Source organism: Delphinus delphis, chromosome 4, assembly GCF_949987515.2.
Source record: "Delphinus delphis chromosome 4, mDelDel1.2, whole genome shotgun sequence".
NCBI lineage: Eukaryota > Metazoa > Chordata > Mammalia > Artiodactyla > Delphinidae > Delphinus > Delphinus delphis.
In genome coordinates, this window is record NC_082686.1 from 10954237 (window position 1) to 10977696 (window position 23460).

The 23460-nt window shown below is 37.8% G+C and overlaps 2 protein-coding genes across 3 annotated transcripts in view; both read right to left on the reverse strand.

The window, feature by feature from the left end:
* The window catches only part of MRPS6 (mitochondrial ribosomal protein S6), a 98337-nt gene that overhangs the window by 31209 nt on the left and 43668 nt on the right, over positions 1-23460 (reverse strand). The gene's annotated exons all lie outside the window — the stretch shown is intronic.
* SLC5A3 (solute carrier family 5 member 3) lies at positions 531-22458 on the reverse strand. 2 transcript variants are annotated; one of them, XM_060010346.1, is made up of 3 exons: positions 22438-22458; positions 19829-20842; positions 531-12291 (listed from the first exon to the last, which is right to left on the reverse strand). In XM_060010346.1, the coding sequence occupies exon 3, from the start codon at positions 11950-11952 to the stop codon at positions 9796-9798; it is 2157 nt and encodes a 718-aa protein (XP_059866329.1). In that variant the 5' UTR covers positions 11953-12291; positions 19829-20842; positions 22438-22458; the 3' UTR covers positions 531-9795. The 2 variants fall into 2 exon arrangements, with proteins under 2 accessions (XP_059866329.1, XP_059866331.1); XM_060010348.1 differs by lacking the exons at positions 19829-20842; positions 22438-22458 and adding an exon at positions 13378-13394.

Below are 23460 nucleotides of genomic sequence, written 5' to 3' on the forward strand. Positions count from 1 at the left end.
CACGAAATGACTGGCCTCTACACTTCAAAAATATCAATACCACAAAAGACAAAAAGAACAGCTGAGGAACTATTTCAGACTAAAGGAGATAGACATAAGAGCTAACTGCAATGAACTGGTTTCCAAACTTAAAAAAAAAAGTTGCTATAAAAGAACATTATTGAAACAGCAACATTTGAATAAAGACTTTAGATTAAAATATCGTACCAGTTACTTTCCAGATTTTGATTATATTGTGATTATCCTTGTCTTAAGAAATATATCCCTAAGTACTTAGAAGGTAAAGGGGAATGATGTCTGTGACTTGTTTTCAAACCGTTCAGGAAAGTGTCTGATGAGAGAATGACAAAGCAACTGTGGCAAAATGTTAACCTCTGTGAATCTGGATGAAAATGATTCCTGGGTTCTTCAACCTATTCTTGCAACTTTCCTATAATTTGGAATTATCTCAAAATTAGAAATGAAAAAACCAAGAATATTTTTATTTATTCAATGTTTTATATACAACTCAATTCTCAGTCAGTATTTGCAAGTCCATGTTTTCCAAGGTAAAGAATGGCAATAATTGGTGGGGGAAACCCACCGGAACTCTTCATGAGCCAAGAGAAAAGGAACTGAGATACAACCTTTTGAGGGTAGACATGTGTTCGTATTGAAAATACTTAGTCACAGAAGTGTAAATTTTTCATTTTATTCAAAGTTGGTACAGAAGTGCTAACATTTCCATAAAATAATTACTATACTTCAGTTACAGGACAAAATACCACAGAAAGGAATATACTTTGCAAGAAATGTAGTTCATCTTAAGTTTCCAAATACTTTTAAAGGCTAATGCAGCAGCTGGCAAAATAACACATAGTACACAAAGAACAGTGTATTTTACAGAGTCAGTAATGAAAACTGACAGCTCTTTAGCAGATTTGCTTCATTTTTTTCATTTTTAAACAGTTAACACTTTTAAAAACACATTAAACCAAGATCATACATGTCTACAATTTAAAAAATAAGATTGTATACAATAGGTTAGAATAAGTCAAAGTTAGAATTGTCATGTATGGTTAACAATCCTAAATCTACAATTTTAATTGTATTCCTTTCAATATGGAAGTAACCTGGTTTATATCAAATTCTACTTTCTGCTTGCAACTAAAACATTGTACAGTGAGATGGACCTGATCAGTCAAGCCTTAAAAAAAAAAAAAAATGCTGTGGACAATGAAGGTACCCTGGAAATCAGTTTACAATTCAAAAAACTCACCAATAACCCAACAACTTCACTTAAAATCACATTTGGTCTACAATGCATAACTGACAAAACAATCCATGTATACAATACACAACCCCAGTGCACAGACTGGTCTCTCACAGAACATTTGAACAAAGCTTAAGAGGCAGGACACTGGGAAAAACATTTTTCAATGTAGACATCTTTTAAAAATGCATTAATACTTACATATCAAAATTACTAGATAAAAGCAGCAGTACTCTGCTGACATTTGGCTTAAAAATAAAGGAATGAATGAAGCAATTTCACAGGATATTAGAAAAGGAATTGGTTTTCTTCTTGAAGAAGACTACTAACTTTTGCACAGCAACTATTTTTGATATCCACCTTATCAAAAAAAAAAAGGAGAAGAAGAAGCACTGAGAAGCATAACATAGTTCATATGTGATTGCCAACATAGGTCCAGGCAACAGAAAATGGGATGTCCAAGCAAAGAATGGGTAAATCCTCGCTTTATTTTGGAACTCTGTTGGCAATCTATAAACTGAAGCATTATTGGTGGGGGAAAGCAGGGCAACAGATTCCATACCATCATCTGACACTAATGTAATATGTCATTATTTAAAAAATAAAGCTTTTGCATTTTAACAACCCCACAGAAAAGTCCATGAGCAAAAGACCTGTTGATCTGTTTGCCACTCAAAAGTTAGAGATCTCACAGTGAAATTAGAAAATTCTATTTATACATATTTACACCGCTAGGACTACTTTCACCTAGACTAATTAAAGCAATTTTCCATGGAATTACAGATGAAAGATATTCTGCCAAAGGAATCTTCAAAAGCATCCTTTAAGTTCTTAAAAACTATTTTAAATTTAAAAACAAAATTTAAAGGTACAGAACACATTCTACACAGGACTAACAGGTTATTACTGCTTTGCCTTATCACATATTGCTAAGCCAAAGATGTTCCTCAAACCTCTCCTTTCTCCTGCATTTCTGGTACTCCTCTCCAGTAACCCCACCGAAGCCTGAGGTTTTACATTCTTAAAAAATGCTGCAGGTCCATAACCTGGCGACTTTTGGCTAGAGGGCGTAAGTCTCTCCCTCAAAGTGCTCAGGTTAATTCTTCTAAAACATGTTCCATTAGTCTATACCAGCTTTAATCTTCATTCCATATATTATTAAAGATGATTATCCCTAAGAAGATAAACATACAAAATAGAGGAGAGTGGGAACAAAGCTAGTCACTTCTCTCCATCCTGAGAGTCCTTCCATCTTTTGACATACAGGCAAAATCCAAGACACAAATGTATTTATTCATTGTTTACAAACAGGGACTATTCAGGTGTAGAAAGTGAGGAGTAAAATAAGGATAATGTCGATTTCAAGAAAACACATTATTTTCTTCTTTTGCATGCATATTCACAGATTTCATCTAATCTAGTCTTGAAGCGGGTAATGAGACAGGCAAAAGAATCCTTTAGACTCTTACAACCATTGTGAAAAGCAAAGCACTTCATTTGGCAGATCTGTCTGTTAGTTTGATGCTCGTAACACTTGGATCAAATTCTCCTCTATTAAAATGAAGTGCAGTGAAGCATATGAAAAAATAACTTCATTAAGTTCAGATTAAATTTACGCAAAGATTAAAGATTAGTATTTGCCCTATTAAAATGTGAGATTTCTCCATGTTTTCAAGGTACTATTGACGGGAGGTAAAATTTCCTAAAGATGTATGATTAAAAAAAAAAAAAATCCAATGGCTCTACAGCTTAAAGCAGAAGTTTGTCAAAATGTTCCACCCACCAAAAACCTAGAAGTCTGTCCCTGTTTCTCAAGTTCCAGATTGTAGGAAAGAGCCCACAGACCCCATTTTAGCTAGTAACCCCCCAATACAATTGCAGCATTCTTGACACTGGTATTCTCTCCTCCACCAAAGCAGTACAAACGTACTCAGATTAGAACACTGAATCCCTTATGATTTAGGACCCCTATCTTAGGTACCTCACTGTCTAGGGCTTTCAGTACTGCGGTCCTCATCCTGACAACTCGAGACAAACCCATGGTGGGCTTTTTATGCCTGGCACTTGTGGGACAATGAGAATACTGTTAGTCTTGTGCTTTCTACATGTGGAGTTACAAATATGAGGGAACATGGTTTTGTGCTTTCTATGGACACTTACTTTCAGCTTTTTCCTTATCATGGAATGTGAAACGGTTGTCACATATATGTTCTCAGATATGCCTATCCAACCTACACTGGAAAATGATAAAGTTAAAATATACTCACAGAATAAGTAACCTTAAATTTTTAATTAAGGATATAAAAGAAACAAATTCAGATGAATAAATAACATTTAAGCTGCAACACAAACCAGACTTACCTGGTTCCTTGAACTTAAACAGAGGCTGCATATAAAGTATGTAAATATAAATGTATTTTCTTCACTAGATATAACGATATTTAAAAAGAGGAACTGTAACAAATAAGAGTTATCTATCAAGAAAGGGAAAGGTGTGAACTAGCAGATTCAGTATTGGCAGCCAGAAGGCACTAATCAAAACATAAATTTCAGAAGATGATTATATTATGGAATATACCCTACAGAATGGCCTTTGCCAGTTGGGGGTTTCAATAATATAGATAGCAATGAGCTTAATTTCAGTTTCCAACTAGTGTAACAAAGAAGTGAGTTATTAAGGAACATTCCACTTATAGAGGTATAGGCTACACTGATATATTGGAAAATTATCCAGAGTAGTTTGTCCAGAGGCAATAAAAAAAGTAAACACTCCTTTATCCAGCAGCACTAGGGTACAAGGTGAATTTCCAATATAAGTCTCCAACAAAGGTGTGGTTACCTACTGTCAACTTGTGCTGTTGCCGAAATCACTGGAAAATGTATTTCCCTCAATGACAGAGTTCACTTACTGTAAACTGTCTTGAACTGGGGTGGGGGGCTCCATTATCCTAGGCAACAATTATAATACAGTGCTTCTCTGAGGAGAGCAAAGCACTGCTCCTACACTAACAAGAATCTGAGACCACTGTGCTTTGTCTTGACTTATTTATTCTAGCATCCCTCTCTGCAAACACACTATGTATCCAGGTAACCAAACCAAACTTTTAAAAGTCATTACATAAATTAAGGTTATTGGTTTAAGTCAAGTCTCAGATTATGGTTCTCCCCGAAAAAGTAAAGTGCACGAGATGAGTAATGATACAGATACATCAAACCTTTTCTGTTTACTTCTGAGTAAATACTATATGCCAATGGTTAAGCCTGTTGGTTATCAGATAAATGGGGTGCTTAACCCAAAACAATAAGCTAAATCCTATCTTTTATAAAGGATTTGAGATGGAAACAAACATAAATTATATCAATTCTCTTAACATTCCTTTAAAGGTGAATCAGTAGTTTAAAGCCTTATTCCCAGCACTGGAGAGAAGTTTAAATAAAAACATTTATATGACAACATGAATAATGGTGTGGGACTCAGTGCTGGCAAAGCCCATCAATTATTTTGAACCTTAGCTAAATTCTGTTCTGGAGTCAAAGTAGTTGAGTATCTATCTACTCTTCCAACAGAGGTGAGAGTTTGACAAAAAGCATACCAAATTAAGAGAAGTTAGCTTAATGGAGGAAAAGGGATTTGCAGCCCTGAGTTAAGTCAACCAAGAAAACCAAATGTAGTGATCAAAAGATTACTTCTTTTGTAATCCAGCTTCATACCTAACTAGTACAAAAGGGTTTCTCTATATGCCAACTGACTAGTTCCAACTTTTTACCTTTAATTACTGCAAGAACAAGGCTTTTCGGCATCAAAACAAACTCCATTCCTCTCTACATTGTGACACCATCATTTCAAAGGGACTGGTGTGAATTTAACTATTCTTGCCTCCTAATTTTTGAAAACTGAGTTTCGAGAATAAAATACTGATGAATTATTAAGGGCTTTTATTATTAGTGAACACAAAGTCTAAGAAAACAATTCTTGAGAACAGTTTAAGCTAATAGAAATTTAGTATATTTAAACACAACTATATTTAGTGAATCACTATTTGGATCCAGACCTTCAAATATGGGGCAAAGCAGCACTTCTGCACACCATGACAATAAGCCTGAAACAAAGTGAATTAAGCTGACAAAAGATCAAAATAGGAATCTGTTAAGTGTTGAAAGAATAGGTGAATAATTAAAGCAATGTGAGGGAAGACAAAGGGGGAAACCAGTCTCTCTGAATGGTAGGTAGGCATACACACAAATAGGAATATATCCCATTTGTAAAGTCTGCTCGGGCTAATGTCAACATTAAAATGACTTAAACAATTTAACACCTGGCTAATGATAAATCTTATGAATACTGAAACCTAAAAGTATTTTTTCTACTAAAGTATCATTATGAAATATCAGTCATTTTAACCTCAAATATGTTAATAAACTCATACTTTACGATATTTAACATCAAACCAGGGTTTAACAAGCTTGATCTTATTCACTGTACCCTAATCTATATGCGGAGGGGTTTAAACTAGCTGATAGCAAAGGTACCTCAAGTTCTAGAGTTCAATGAATATGATTCTACATCTAACACATTTTAAGCTAATTTTGTCTTCTGTTAAGTCTGCATCACCCAGGTACTTCTCAGCATCTCACTTAATAGTGTTTCTGACTTCTTAAGAAAATTTTGTCCTGGCAAGTCTCCGTACTCATGGAATTTAACAACAATGGTCTTTATACATCTCTCAACCCAAACTCAGGAAATGCTGAGGTGTCACTACTAGATACCCATGTGGTCATTTTCAACCATCATACCTCAGATGAAAATGACGTATGGGAGTAAAGTATAAGAAAAGCAAGTAAGCTGAATACTGCCAAGTGGGAACATTGATGGGTCTAACCTTTTAATAGCTAATAATATAGCAGCTCTATAGGGTGGTAAAGAATGAGAATAACCCATAAGCTACATTAAATGATATCTAAAGAGAGGGGAAGATCCACACACCGAATATAGGGAAGACAGCAATGGACTGAGAAATGTAGAGACTTAAAGGTTCTAATCACCCTGGACAAGACTTTCAAGCCCCCACTTAGCCTCAGGTTAGAGACCTGAGTAACAACCTTCCCACTCAATTCTTAAAATGTGAAGTTTCATGAAGTGATGGGCCCCCACTAATTACTTGACTTGGCCATCCCCAAGAGCTAGGGCTTTGTGACCCAGGCCAGCCTCTTTGCGCAAACAGACAATGGATCCTTTGAGCCAAGTGAAAAAGAAGCCTTGGGAGATCAGATCTGCTGGATTTAGGCCAAAGGACACAGCACCATTGCTACTGCTTGATGCTTCTCTAACCAAAAGATAAGAGTGATAACCTCACCAGGAAAGAAAGGCTGGGGGAAAAGACTGGCTCAGCTGTTTCAAAAGCCGCTTACTGTCTTGGGTGGGAGGACAAAATATTCTGAGATGAACAGGGAAATTAGAGGTACCACAAAGGAACCAATAATCATTCTGCATGTCAGGGTAATAAGCTCTTCTCATCAGATCTGGAGACTAAGATTGCCTGAGAGGACAAAAATCTAAGAACTGGAGATACCATTAACAGCAGATAAGACAATATTTTTCTCCACCTTTGAAGACCAGTGTCCTCGCTTCATTCTGACTCGTAGCTAACTACTGTAATCAATCACTCTTAGCCAATTCTGAACCTCAGCTTGAGCCAATATGAAAACATATACATGTTAATGTCTAGGTATCAATGTCATCATTTAGGACCCATTTAGTTTGTGTAAAGTATGACTATTTTGCTAGCTTTAAGACAGACCATGTATCATTCCATGAACAATCATTCTAATGAAATACAGACTGAAGAATGGTCCCCTGAAATGAAGTTGCAATCAGAAATTCACATACTTATTCAAGCACATTATCTATTACTGGGAAGCAATAAGAAGGGCAAGCTTCAGGGACTTCAGTCTAAATAAAATGTTTATACTGGCAAGAATAAACAATCCTAATGGATATGCTAATAATCATTCCTTATTTACAAACATTAGTACTCTAAACTTGACCTACTGCTATATACACATGAATAGACACAAGATGATGTATTTTATGTATCATACTAAGACAACAGCAGAGAGAAGGTAGGGGGATGCTAATATCCCAAACTATTAGGAGTCAACATTAAATAAAGGGGGGAAAAATCCACTTAAATACCACCTATTCATTTATGCTTTTAATAGAAGGGGTAAGAAGGCTGCTCAGCCAATATGTCAGTCCTCACTGCTGAGTTACACAGCAAGGTGTTCAGAGTCAGAGAAAAATTTTAATTCCTACAACTTAATGTCAATTTGAAAAATCTAAGATCCTGTTATTTCCCCAAATATCAAAAGGCTGTCTCAAAGGAAGAACAGTTCCTTTGAAAAAAGAAGAGGACAAACCATGAATCCAGATTTGGACACCTGGTTTTCTGTTCTTCCCAACAGACTTTGTAACCTTGGACATGTCACAGCCTCAGCCTCCACACAAGAAAAGGATGGTCCTTATTTTTATTTGGCCCCCAGCTTATAAACCTTAAGAATGAAATTGAGAACAAAATTCCACAAGGCACTCTAATAAGCTCTCAGAAATCATACTATTCGTACATGAATTATTTTTTTCATCTACAGACTCAGTCCTTCAGAAAGCCCCCTGGAGATGGGAAGACATTATGCTACCTGACAATTTCTAAAATCAACTTTGAACTAATCAAATCCATCATAAGGAAACTAGTTTATAAATACAAAAAAATTTAAAGTCATTAGGACTGAGTTTTGATTCAAAATCTACAAAAATATCTAAAAAAGTAATAATTTTCCCCTGAAGAATAAAGGTTAATAAAATCATGCAATTTAAAAAATATCAGAGATTACAGAAAAGTCAAAGTAGATACACAATTAGTTCCTTCATCTGTCATGGAGGAAAAAGGACAGGACACACAAAGAACTACCTAATCTGTAGAGCTCTTCTCAAACGTCTTTTGTACCCTGTCCTCATGAAGGGAATCACTCTGTGAAAAATGGATTCTCTTCCAGGAAGGCTGTAACTGGGTATGAAGCCATGTCAAGATAGAGGGTCCTACAATTAACGCAAGTCCTGTAATCTCCTCTACAAGACACACTACGAAACCCGTAGAAGTTCTTGTTCATGGCACCTCTTGAACATGCTATCCATTCTACAGAAAAACTATACTGACAATCCACCAATGGCAAAGCATGCACTCTTGAGTTTTCTGTTACTGATGGTCAGTTTGCATCAAAATATCATCACACTCTAAGTCACTGTTAACTTTTTAAACAAAAATGTAGAGGCTGTGTACACATGGCAAGTCTTTTGAAAAAAAAGTAAATCGGGGAAAAAAGACTTATCAAGGATACAATATGATCTGAGAATTAAATTTTCACTCTAAAAACTCAACTGCAATATCTCACGATCTAATCAAGTAGGGCAACCCAGCACAAAGGCAGAGTTAATTCTTCTTCAAATTTCCGGACATATCTTCCAAATGGATCCACTTGGGAAGGTACCTGGCTAATAAAGAATATTACCAAATGACAAGAACAAAGCTAGAGAATTAATGAAGTATGAAAACATGAAAATTCCAAGTGATCACACGGCAAAAAGTCCAATATTTAGTATTAGACTATCACCTGTTCAGCTTAGTCGATCAAATGCTGCTTAGGGGATGCTAATTTCCAAACTATATAAATGATCTTAATTTGGTCAGTAAATCTGGGGATCATCAGCAATGTTTACTTCATTTTCTCCCCCATAATCATGTACAATACAATCATGACATACAACTTTATAAAGACAGACTTGGTGGTCGTTTGAGTATGGTTCACTTAAACTTCAAAGTAGGATAAAAAGAAAAAAGCAACTGGAACAAACTTTTTCCCAACATTCCATATACTGGTGGTACAAGAATAGCTACAGGAAAACATTCTTCTTCCTTTCTTTCAGCATTCAGAATCCATAGGCTCATGCTAACAAAACGAACCTGGCAAACGAACTTGCCCTGAAACAAGCACATGTTAGCGATTTTCAGTACATAATTGATTATACAATGTCTACAAATTCAGTTTTTTAAAATGGAAGTAGGGATTACAGAGAGAGAAAAAACTTTAAAATGAGCAAGTCTTCTACTTCAGGGTAAGAAGGCCTACCAAGGTTTGGCAGTGCAGACAGTATATCTTATTCGTGATATCTTAGCATATATTCTGCTCTAAGTGCTCTATGAGAATAATTGGTCTCTCCTTACTTTGGTATGGAAAATTTTAAACCACATTTGCACAATTCAGTCTGTTAAACAAGTTTTACTTCATTTAGATTGAAATTTTACTTTCATCCATCTCTGGGAAAATAAAGTCTTGCAAATAGATGATTTTTCTGCTAAGTAAAATTTGGCTAAAACCTACAGCGTAAACAATGCCTGAGAGATGCAACAGTTACATAAGTGTTTTGTTTTTTTGTTTTTTTCAAAGACCAGTATTTTCTTAAGTTAGTGTCTCATCATATCCTTAAAAGTTCATAAGGAGAAATAAACAAACATGAAAATTCCAAGTGAACACACAGCAAAAAGTCCAATATTTAGTATTAGTTTTACTTGTGGAGTTTCTTCCAACATTTGTAAACAAACAGCCTCCTCCTCCATCAGGTCTCTGAGACTCCTCTTGCTGAGGCTCTTACTTTTAAAGCCACAGAACCAATCTATGAACTTCCAGTACCGGCCTCCATCCTCTGTTTCCTTCTTTCTCTCTTTCTCACCCATGAGAGCTGCTTGCCCATTGGAATAAGCATCTACAGGTGTTTCTGCCTCTGAATGACCTAAAGAAGCCACTGGGTTGCCCTCCTCTCTGCAGGTCACCAACAGATTAACATCTTCAGGCTGCAGGCCCTTAATGCTATCTTCAGATTTCCCATTGGGAATGACGTGGTTGATGGCCTCACTATTCTCACTGCATCTCAGGATGCTCTTCTCTTGCATTTTGTACGGTTCTTCTTTTGGGGAGCAGCTCTCCTTTACCACCAGGCTCTTCTTAGACCAAAAGGTGGTGGTACGAATCTGTTCCTTCGTAGGAGGTGGCGTGAGAAGGCTAACAATTACAGTAATGAGTCCTGTGACCCAAAACAACGCTGTGGCCACGTACATGTAATGGATGTCTTTGATGAAGCCTGGCCTGTTATCAGGTTGGTCACATTCTGGGGCACGGTAGGCAAAGGCCAGTGTCAAACGGACTGCTCCAAGAACAAAGCCAGCCATTCCACCATAGAAAGCCCCTTGTTCATTGCAGCGCTTCCAGAAAATTGCCAGAAGGAATAGGGCTGCAACTGGGGGCGTCAGGTAATCTGCTACCTCCTGAATGTAAAGGTACATCTGGCCTCCTTGCATCTCCACGATGATGGGCACCCACGCAATGCTGATCACTACCATAAAAGCCACAAATATCCTCCCCACAATCATTAGCTCCCGGGAGCTTGCACTCTTGCGGATGAGTTTGTACACATCGAGGGTGAATATGGTACTGGCACTGTTAAAGATAGAGTCCAAGTCACTCATCAGAGCTGCAATCATCACTGCCATCATTAAGCCCCGGAGGCCCACAGGAACCAGCTTCATCACCAGGCGTGGGTACGCAATATTAGAGCACCCAGCTCTGCTTCCACACACTTGCATGCAGTGCTCTGGGTTGATGCAAGCTATATCATCAGCAAACAGTATCCTGGAAATCATTCCTGGGACAACTATGATAAACATTGGCAGAAGCTTCAAGAAGCCAGCCATCAGAGTAGAGCCTTTGGCATGAGCAATGTTTTTAGCCGCTAGGACCCTCTGCACGATGACTTGGTCAGCACACCAGTACCACACCGAAGCTGGGGTCTGCCCAAGAATGAATCCAGGCCAAGGAACATCTTCATCTGTTGGATTCCGCAACATTTTCAGTGCATCTTTCTTAGGGTGGACATTACAAGAATTTGTGTTGGAAAGGTTGTATGTCAACAAGATGGAAGTGACATTGGGTGAGGCCAACATGTACCTTCTCTTAACTTCCTCAAACCCGCCAATCTCCATCATGCTAATAATCATAAGTGTGAGTGCCCCAACGATCATGAGCAGAGCCTGTAGAGTGTCTGTGTAGATCACTGCAACAAGGCCTCCGGTGACAGTCAGCAAAGCAGTCATGCCAATGAGGAGGATGACAGACACATAAAGGTTCCAACCCAAAGACTCCTGGATAAAGAGGGCACCCGAATACAGATCCACTGAGAGCTTGGTGAAGATATAGAGAATCAGAGACAACGCTGCAAAATAGACCTGAATCCTATGGCCACCAAATCGCTTGGACAAGTATTCAGGCATGGTGTATACCCCTGACCGGATGTAAATCGGGATGAAAACCCATCCCAGAAGTTGCAAAAGCAGTAAGGCATTGAATTCCCATGCGCCCACTGCAAATCCACTTGCAGCTCCAGATCCTGCCAGCCCAATGAAGTGCTCACTCCCAATATTGCTCACAAACAGAGAGGCACCAATTGCTACCCAGGTCATAGAGCGCCCCGCCAGGAAGTATCCACTTACAGTGCTTCTATTAGATTTCCACATGGCAAAAAAACCAATGCCCATGACCAGGATAAAATACAGGGCCACTATGGCAATGTCTGCTGTCTCCAGCACAGCCCTCATTTTGGTAACTTTGTGAATAAAAGTGTCCAATGACAGAAGTGTCCAACTTTTTATTTACTCATTAGTAACCCCAGCCAAGTCTGTAAACCGTACGTGAACTGGACTACACAGAGCAACACAGCAGGTCAAAGTCTTTGTCCTTTGGTTTGCTGTCTTGATGGTGGCGGTTGTGATAAACTTTGAAGGAGACAGTTTAAATTTTCCTCCGCTTCTTAATTGGGATTGAGAACTTAGCTCGTACTCTTAATCCACTCTCCACAAGACCATCAGCATTTACTCAGGTGCTGGAGGAGAAATTCTGAGTTGCAGCTAAGTCTAGTGAAGCCTACTGTACCAACCCTGCAAGGCAGCAAAGACAAAAGACAAAGATTGAATTAGAGGAGGGGCTCACCAAGCGATGAGGAAACTTTCAGTCTAGCAAAACGGCGCAACAAGACATTATAAAAAGAAAAAAAAAACTTTTAAAATATATGTACTTTAGTTCCACAGGAAAGAGCGATCCATACTATCACATCTGATACTTAAAGTCAGGGAGAATATTTATCATTTTGAAGTAAGAACAAAAATTAATTGACCTCCTAACTAAGTGGCTTAACTTCTCTGGCAACTAAGAAATGCCCACCATGACACTGCCCTTTCTTGTCTTAGTGTGGTAGTCTCATATTGGAAAGGCACCAAGGTCTTAAAGCACTTTGGGGGCGGGGGGATGACACTAATTATTCATAATAAATAAGGACACCAAAATGAATCTTCAAATACTGTGAATCCTGAGAGTAATGTATTTTATAGCCAGTTAGGGTCCTGGACAGAACAGGTATTTACTAAATATTATCATCTACCCCCAAACACAATACCAAGTACTGCTTAGTCTGTGCAGACTACTGTTACAAAATTTTCCTAAATTCCTACTACAAATGTACATCTGTGCTAGTCATCATACATTAACCTAGAAATTGTGACATGACTCCTGCCCTAAGGGGAAACAAGATGTTCCACACAGAAAAACTAGGAACATACCTAAACAACCCTAAAATTTTACTCTGCTAGCTAGAAGGAAGACATTGAAAAAAAGATTTTTTTAATGTTACAGAAAGTCATTTCCTTCCCTTCCATTTCATCAGGCATTATTTCCAAGAGAACCTCTGAGATGATAAAGGCACTGACTCAAGGTTTGATTTTGCTGAATAATTTTTCCTTTTAATGCTTTCTTGTTGAAGGGTATACAGAGCAAGGAGAGGAGGAAGAAATAGAAAATTTTTCTGGAAGACTGAAAAATAACGTCATTATTATTATTATTATATCTTCCAAACCTAAACAAAACAGACATCTATAAACCATTAGATAATAAATTGTCTTCAATAAGTCAATCAGATCTTTTCAGTCCTGGATTAAGAAAATCATTGAAAAACAGACATTTAAATTTACCTAAAATTGAGTTTATGAATATGACGGGTTTTCTCCTGGAAAAAGAGACAAATTCTGAATCTTCAAAGTTATTATAATTGGAGCTGAAAGACCAATATGAAAAACATTTTGTTATTCAACCTAATGCCTTCCACATGTTAACTCCTAAAGTGATTTCTCCTTTTGAGATAAGGCAACCTCAGAGTGTAATTTTTTTTATGCTTGACAAAGCAGATGCTTTTTGATGAATCTAGATACTTTCCTTTAAAAATCATTAAGTCCTATAAATGATACTAAAAGCCACCTCTTTTCCAAATAGACCACAGTACTAAACACTTAACAACAAACCTCTTACTGGTAAGGAAAAGAGCTGGAAATAATGCTTAAAGATAAACATGCTACCGAATTAGGTTATTAGGTCTAATTAATAATGCTGCCACGTAGAAATGTCTTAAACCCATCTTTATGCCTTTTTAAGCATAAAGCACTACAACAATTACACCAAAAAAAACCTGACTAAAATCTTTCCTCCTAAAAGCCAGTGTCAATAATGACTGGCATGAGTAAAACTGCCACACACAAAAACATAAAATACACTAAAAGTTGGTATTTGTATCACTTCATACTTGCCAAAACCTGAAGCTGCTTGTATTTCTATGACTACTTTCTCTGACCCCCAAATGTTCAAGTTATTAAAAAAAATACTTGGACATTATTTAGGAAGAATTACCTAAATTTTTAATAAAATCTAATCAGGTGACTAATAAATATTAATTATTTAAAAGGGTACCTGTAACATTTCAGTATAAGGGTTAGGTCCTCAATTACAAAGAAAACTGTAGTTGGCAATTAGGAGATCCCTGCCTCCAACAGAGCTCCCACTGCCATCCAACATCCAAGCCATACCCTTGACATTTTGTTCCAACTTACACACAGATAAGCCTAGCTTACTGGTCAGAACGGCCATTTCAAGTGTCTCTCTTCTCAACAGCAATACTTGACTATCTGTCTCCTCAAGAAGGGACAAACACCCAGAGTGTTTTTATTTTTGTTTGGAGGGAAGGTGGAAGCGGGTATGTGTTGTAGTGGCTGCTGCAGCAGCCTATTTGTTCAAAGAACAGAGTGCTCAGAAACAAAACAAGCCCTTCCTTCTCCGATCACCAGGAAGCACTGCTAAAATAAACAACACTGTTTCCCATTGTCAAATATGATGCAAGTAAGATATCCAAGCCATATTCTGCTCCCTGATGAATGCTTACACTGGTCTAACCCCTAACTTCCCTAGAACAGCTGGCAGGTAAGCTAGAGAGAAAAACCGTTGGGCCCACAGGAGAGGCAGCAGGACGACGCCAAACACTAGCTCAAGGCCGAGTTCTCAACTCTTTCTGCCCCCTCAGATCCTTCAAAAGCCACTGCCAACAGTCCCCATCTCACTGGATACCATATCAGTCTGGACAGATTTAAGATTTTTCCAACTTAAACAAAAAACATCCAGAGACCAGCACCTAGTAAAGACTGGAAAAGGAAACAAAAACAAAAACAGATCAAATTAGTTTACAGAAAGATATAAAATACTATAATACAATGCAGCCAAATTTCACATTCTAGTCATTAAGAGAGACTGTCACAGGCTTTCAGGAGATAAACTGTGCAATTCTTAAAAAATGGTTCCAAATAAAATATACAAGTTTTGCATATTTTTTCTCACTCTTTTAAAGAAGTAAACATTTCTACAACAAAAATATAACGAACACTATCCAGAGTTCCTTTATTGTTAGAAAGAATATACATGGAAAAATTTTTTCTCCAGCTAAAATGAAATTTTTTAATTTATGTTTTTATATTTCTAGGACTAAGCTGGTTTACGGTTCAGATAAATCCCGTAAGTGAGAAAGGTGGGACAAGTAATAAAAGTAGGTATAGTAATGATAAGTATGTGGGTTGGCTCCTTGGTAGTGCATTTTTAAGAAAATGATTATTTCTATAATGAGAGTAATAGACGTAGAATGTATAAAGAAACGGTCCCCTAGTTATGATGGCCAGTGTAAGAAATTTAGCTGATTTCAATCAAACACAAGGGTGTTGTGAAACTGAGAGACTCTCCCCAACAGGAGGGGGCTTCTGTCTCAGAAAGCAGTGTTTCGTTGATAGTTCCGCACAAAATTAAAATACAATCTTGGTACATGAAAGTACTATTTCATTTACTTGGATGAATTAAATTACAGTTAAAGAATTAATCCAAATAAAGAAGTGTACACACACATTTGCTGTGTTTGAACTAGAAAGAGTAAAATAGGTTAAGACCAAATTTAAATCAGCTATTAAACCCCTTCAGGTAATATAATCAAAACATAATTAGTTATGACCAAATCTAACATCTCTCTTCTATTATCTAGGAAAAACATATAGTTTATCTTCCAAACTAGGAAACTATTCTGGGACATTCTGTAAAATCCAGGATGTATGGTCACTCTTAAAAGAAAGTCATCTGCCATAAAAACCAAACAAAGAACAAGAAAAACAAACCTTAAAGCCATCAGGGCTGCAAGTCATAATAAACTCAATGAGGCTAGTGAACTACCAAAGAGTAGAACAAAGTGACCCTCAAAGTGACCAAACCACAACCTTTTTATCTTTGGGGTCGATTTAAAAACCAAACATTCAAAAGAACAATCTAAATAGGCAGAGCCCACTACTGTCAACAGCAGGCTTGCCAAGTCTTGCTCATTTTGATCCAATGGAAAATATTCCCTTTACTAACTAGTAATTTAAGGGGTACAGAATACACCAACACATCTGAAAACTTACATGTGTAGGTGGCATGGTCAAGCAAGCAGACGAGCTTTGAAGGGCTGGGGGTCCAAGCTCTGTCACTTCCTAACTGCAGGATCTTAGGCAAGTAACAATCTCTATGAGCCTCAACTGTCTCATCTGTAAAATGAAAGCACCATGCAGCTCCTAATGGTTTAATAAGGAATAAGTAACACCTAGAAAGTGTGCTGCCCAGTGACACAGGCAGGTGCTCAGTAAACGTCACTTCACTGTCTACAACTTGCATAGACTGGAAGTGGTGATATCGGTGCCTTTCAAATTAAACTGTCAACGATACCCCAGGTGTTTTAAAAGCCTCATAAAAGTTTATAGATAAAAAGAACTAAATAAAATAATGTATTAAATATGCAGTTCTCTCACAAATATTTTAAACAGGCTCCCAACCACCTCAACTATTAGCTCCTATCTACATCACTTCATTCAAGTTAAATACAAAAAAACTCACTAAATTTATATAAAATTCTACTTATGGACTTTTCAGACACATTTTCACTTCTGTTATCTTGATTCAAAGTCCAGCAAAGCAAACTCCTCTAGTGGAATAGGTTACTGGCGCTTGGTATATACATACTCATAACAGGGCCTTCCTCAACCCTTGCTTAACTTTAAAATTGTAGAGCTTGGCTATGATAGCAGTTTATCAGTGACACCAAAAGGAAAATGAGTGTTTCTAATACAACAGATATGAATTCCAGCCAATTTTAAATTACAAGTGGAGCTGAAGACATGTAATCATATAATAGTCCCTAAAACATTTAAGGAGCTTGCCCTTAAATTTCTTTGGCAAAACATTTCTACTATACCTACAATCTTGCTATTCAAGTTTTTGGAAGTATGTAAGAAATGTATGAAACCGTGATTGAACTCAAATGGCATTCAAACTATATTGAGGGTTCCTAGATGGGACATGGGGGTGTCCCATCACAGGGGTGGGAGGTGAGGCAGAGTGAACAGGGATTTAAGCCCCCCTCCAGCAACCCTCTACCAACCAGAACAGCTCTACTTTTAGCAAATTATTGGGGGTGGGGGGTTAGGAGGGATGGTTTCCCATGTAAGTAAGCCATTTCTTCAAATAAAATCTTATTCACCTAGAAATGTTCATAAATCACTAGATTTATCATTTCATCCATATACACACATCCCCCAAGATACAGTCATTTTAATTTGCTTCTAAGAATGTAGAAGTGTGGCTCACCAGGGGTCTTTTTGGTTTTGTTTATTTTTCGAAAGAAGTCTCAGCAATGAAGACCTTTTGGGTATGGGGGTAAATTTGAAACTACCACTGGTTTCAATATTTATGTGGATGATACCAGAACATGTGTATGGAGCAAACTCCAATAACCTATATTTTTTGAGAGAAATGAAAATGTAAAGTAAGGGAGTAGAAGAGCCTATGATACCATATCATGTAATCCCAATGACTAAGCATTTTGTGTTAACTTTTTATGGGAAGAATTCAAGAGGCTCAGCACTATTTGCTTGCAAACGACTAGTTATCATAAATGAGTTATAAATAATGGAGATAAAAAATAACTACCTGGCACTAAGTCCTAACACCTTGTAGGTACTGTGCCTAGAGTGCTGTATGCATTACTTTAATCCTCACAACAATTATGGGATAAGTACAATTATTATGATCATTTTACACACAAAACTGAAACCAATGAAGTAGTATAACACCCCAGGATACAGTGATTTGTGTTTACATCTGGATTTGCACCCCCATCTAGGTTTAAATTGCTTCTTCCCTTAATCACTATGCAATACTATCTTTCATGAAAAGGACATTTATTAATAGAAACAAACAATATTAATAAAAGATCATTCCATATCACCCATGTTTAAAAATTTTGAGTTTGCAGAGAAAACAACGGAGATGTATATATAACAAATGTTAACGAAAGTGACTGCAAAGAGTGTACAGGATAAAATCCAACTGAAGTATTTATGTATGATCATTTGTGATGAATATATGTATGAAGAAAACGAAGAGATTCAAAACAAAAAGTAGTCCCAGGCACAGGCTTCTCATATAAGTAAAAACACACAGAGCAGGAAATTCGGCTAGAAGATCAAGGCTCAACCAGCTTCTCACTCTCCAAGTCCAAGGCTTTTGCCTCCATTCTCTTTTTCAGTGTTAGAATTAAAAAATTAAGTCTCAAAGTCTATTCTACATCTGACCTTGTTACCACAGGCTATATGAATCTCAGCCTTCCTTCATCTGCTAACTCTTACATCCTTAAGACATTAGGTTAAAAGAACTGGCTATATGATCTATAGATATGAGTTCTCATAGCAAAATCTATGGACCACTGTCCTTACCGAATGAAGAGTTTGTAACCACCTACCCTTTTCCTTGGGAGTGTGAATAATTTGGCTCACCCCCTTAAGCTGTTCCATTCTCAATCTTCCTCACCTCAGAAAATGGCGATTCCATCCTTACTATTGCTCAAGCCAAAAATTATCAGTCATCCCTGAAGGTTTGCTCACTTTCTCTCTCAACCCACTCATAATCAATCCATTAGCAAAATCTGTTAGCTTTCTCTCAAAAACTATATCCAGAATCAGACCACTCAGAATCTCAACCACTAGCACCCTGCCCCAAATCACCATTCCATCTCATCCAGTTAACTGCCCTAGCCTCTTAACCTGTCTCCAAGCTCTGGCCCTTGGCCCACTACAGGGCATTAACACAGCAAGCAGTCACCTCTTCACTCACAATGCACAATGTACCAAACATGCCTCGGGACCTTGACACTAGCTGTTCCCTATGCAGGACACACTCTGCACCCCCAGATTTTCACAAGACTTGCTCTCTTCTCATTGTCTTTGCTTAAAAGTAACTTCCTAACCATCTCAATCTCTCCTTATCCTGCTTTATTTTTTTTCCACAGGACTCAACACCTTCTAACATACTATACAACTTCCTCATATTTACTGTCACCTCATTACCAAAATGTAAATTCCATGAGGGTAGAGACCCTAGTCTCTGATGCTCACTGATGTGGGTCTGTGTCTAGAACACTATCTTGCACACTGCAGGTGCTCAAATGTTTAAATAAATGAATCAAATATTAATGACTAAACACCTGATCAAGAGTGTTAAACTGGGCTTCCCTGGTGGCGCAGTGGTTGAGAGTCCACCTGCTGATGCAGGGGACATGGGTTCGTGCCCCGGTCCGGGAGGATCCCACGTGCCGTGGAGAGACTAGGCCCGTGAGCCACGGCTGCTGAGCCTGCGCGTCCGGAGCCTGTGCTCCGCAACGGGAGACGCCACAACAGTGAGAGGCCCGCGTACCGCAAAAAAAAAAAAGAGTGTTAAACTTCCTTCCAACACTCTATATAATTATCAACAGTGGGATTTTTTTAAAGCAGAAAGAGAAGGCAGATTAAAAGGCGAAGAAGTAAAGCATTTCCTCCCCTACCAAAGTGATTTGCAATCTGAAACAGCTCTAGTTGAGTGTAGAATGATAACAAGACAAATCAGACTAGGCAAGCATGCTGCCCTTTGTTCAGATAAAAATCTCAAAGGGCCGTGACATAGTAAAAACCTGTACCTGGAGCCACCATCTCATCCTCCCTACCTACCTACTTCCCTTCATTGTACTAACTCCATTTCAGAATGTGTTCCAGATTTTACCTCTTCAATTGTCAATATCCATTTCACAGTGTGCAGTGATATATGCTTCGTGTATTATGGTTGTTTCCATGCAGTCAAAAAGGACAGCCTGGTGTGGGCAAGCAGCACTTCGCTCAGCTCACTCTATACAAATTCAAGCATCCTGCTGATGTCAACGCATGAAGAACCTCTCCCATCTCTGCCTCTCCATTACACTTGAAGAATTAAATGAAAAAGTTACTTTAATAACTAGCGCTTACCCCAACATGAGTGCCAGGCACCATTTTTAAGCTACATGTACCGGACCATTTAATCCTCACAAAATCCCCAAGAGGTAGGCATAATTACCCCCAAATTTACATATGAGAAAATTGAGGACATATTACAGAATTACTAAGGAAGTCCAGAACCATCCTCTGTAAAGATGAAGAATGTATCCTTTTACAACTCTCCCCAGGAAGGTATACATAAAAAAGTGGAAATAAACACAGGTCAGAAAAAAATCTGCTCATCGATACAGAAGGAATGATGCAATCTGAGAATCACCTTTCGTAATCCCTAATGAAGTAATGTCCCTAGGCAATGATTACAATGCATGCTAGAACTAGAACGCTTAGGTGAAAGAAAGTTTGATGGGAACTTCAGAATGGATGCATGAAGCTGTCAACACCTACACCCATCAAGAATTAATCTTATCTCTAAAGGCAGACATGAATGCTATACCCAGGAACACTTGCAAAAACATCAAGTAAATACAACCTGTGGATGCTTGGATTCAGATTCAAGCAAATCAACTGTAGAGAAGCAACTGAGACAATTCAGGGCATCTGAATATGGATATTACATGTTAAGGAATTGTAGTGAGGTAGCATAAAGGCACTGTGGTTTTTTGTTTTTGTTTTTTAAGCCCTTACCTTTTAGATACATGATAAATATTTATAGGAGAAATTTTATATCTGCATTTGCATTTGCTGCAGTACTCCAGCAATAACTGATTCTGAATCATCAATAAATGCTAAATCCAGTGGAAGACTGCTGGAGAAAAGAATGAGAGTCTCAATCAAGTTTGTCACTCCATAAATCACTTAATAATTACTAAAGGAAAAAAGGTACATTTATAATGGAGCAATCTGGTGGATATCACCTAAACCAAATAATTGTTTGACATCCCCAACAGTGGGACAAACTGACATCCCTATGTAACATTCCTGCCAACAATGTTTAACCTAATCTCTAATCATGAGAAAGCAGCTAGACAAATTCAAATTGAGGGATTCTCCCGACCAAAGGGCCTGGACTCTTCAAAGTGACACTGTCCTTAATGACAAAGGCTTGAGAACTGCTCTAGATCAAAAAGACTAAACAACAACCAAATACATGAACCTTGACTGAATAACGGACTGAAGAACTAAAGGATAACACTGGAATAACAAGGTAAATTAGAATACAAATTGAACATTCTATAACTGTATTGTACTGATGTCAAATCTGAGTGTAATGGTCATGCTATGGTTAGGAAGAAAGTCCTTATTCCTAAGAAAGGCATGTCAACAATGCCTGCAACTCTCAAATGATAAAAAAGAGCCAATATGGCAAATTAGTGATCTACGTGAAAAGCATACAGGTGTTAACTGAATGGTTCTTATACTGGTAACTCTTCTAAAGGTTTAAAATTTTAAGATAAATATAAAATACTCCAGCAAAAAAAATAAATAAATAAATAAAGGGAAGGGGTGGTGGAGATAAAGCAAGAGTGGTAAATGGTGATAACTGCTGAAACTGGGTGATGGGTACAATATGGAGATTCGTTAAACGAGTCACCTTTACGTATGCTCGAGTCCACATCTTAATTCTCACTTCCATAAAATGAGAAAAACATGTACCTCAAGCCAAATTCATCAAGATAGATTACTAGATAAAAGTCCTGTGGAAAAAAAGTAAGCATTAAACTGTCATATGCTGTCAATTCTTTCAGGAAAGCTTGAAGACGACCTATAAAATAAAAGCCTGCTGAATTGAATGCCATGTTAATATAACCACTCCAAGACCTCTGCACTCATCCCTGCTCTTCTGCCCCCAGTTAATGGCCATGGCTCGCTCCCTCACTTTAGTCTCAGCCTTGCCTGAGCACTATAACGAAAATATAAGGCCACATTTGTCCCCTCATCCTGCTGTTTCTCTTCACAGCATTTGCTAGTTTGTCTCCCTCATTAGAATGTAAGCCCTATGAAAGCTGGAACTTTGTTCTACAGTTTAACCCTCTGTTCCCCAAACACATGGTAGTGCTGGCACCTACTAGGCACTCAAAACAGGTATCCTTCAGTCTAAAGGGACTTTATAGCTCTAATAACAGTACAGTGTACACAGTTTTCTACAGATGCAGTGATCAAAAGTATAGCTTCTAGTTTGAGACTGCCTTTAGGATCCTGACTTGGCCCCTTACTGAGCTGTGTGGTCCCGGGTACCTTTCTGCTTCAGTTTTTTCACGTGTAAAATGGAGATCACACTATCTAACCCTTAAGATGGCTGAATATTCAAGGGGTGGAGGGAATACACACACACACATATATGTAACACACACACACACACACCCTGCTTAAACCAGCCACTAAGAATTAGGTATTACAAACCATAAGATTTACAGGTCTCGGACATCCAACCAGGTCAACTTGGTGGTTTACCGTCATGTTTTCTGTTCTCATCCTACTTGGCTCCAATTTTATGTTCCTAGAAGAACAGAGGCCAAGAAGTTTCTCATTTTTCCATGAGACTGAGGCCAGAAAATGTAAACACAAGAGTCTTCCTGGTAGACCAGATTCTAATTCTCCCAGGAGGCCAAGTCATAAAATAGAAGATCCTGAAATTGGGATGTTTCCTCAGGCAGATACTTTTGGTTAGAAAATTTTAAAACCTTCTCATCTTCTCCAAGGTTTAGGGAATACAGGATTTTCAAGTAGTAAACAATAGGACCACGAACAGGATAACTTTAACAGAATTTGGAAGGACTGGAAGAAATTATGCCCTGAACTGAACCTAAGAAGTGAACATAAAACTGAGGCATGGTTTTGTAGATTACAAACGCAGCTGGATTTTTCTCTTACATTTCAAAGACAGAACTAGTAGACTGGTATAAAAATCCAGAAAAGTAAGATCAGAAGTGCTTTCCTTGGATGTCAGAAGGTAGGAGATGTTGAAATTATAAGTAGCTTCCAATTATTTCATCCTAATCAGATAAAATATTTAATAAAGGAAATGGTATTAGAAGGAATTTCTTTTCTTCACTTTAATCTCCTTAAACTGAATTTGCATAAAATCCTGGCCCTCAGTCTATACATAAGAATGGCATTCCTGAGACCAATCATGCTACTAGAGTCTGGTGGACTAAAGATCATCCCTGATGGAAACTCAGTGTCTAAGGTTTTCAAGGTAGTATACTTCACAAAACTGCTTTCTCATGTAACTGCCAACAAAACAGAAGGCAAGCAGTATATCAGCACAAAAGAATGACAATCAAAACAACCTACTACTGGGTCATATATTTACTTAATAATGGTTGAAGCAATTTTTTTAAAAGGACACTTAAGTACACCTTCCCTGCAACATACGCCTGGCAAAGACCTTACCGCAAAATTTCGCTTTTTATTCAGCAGCAG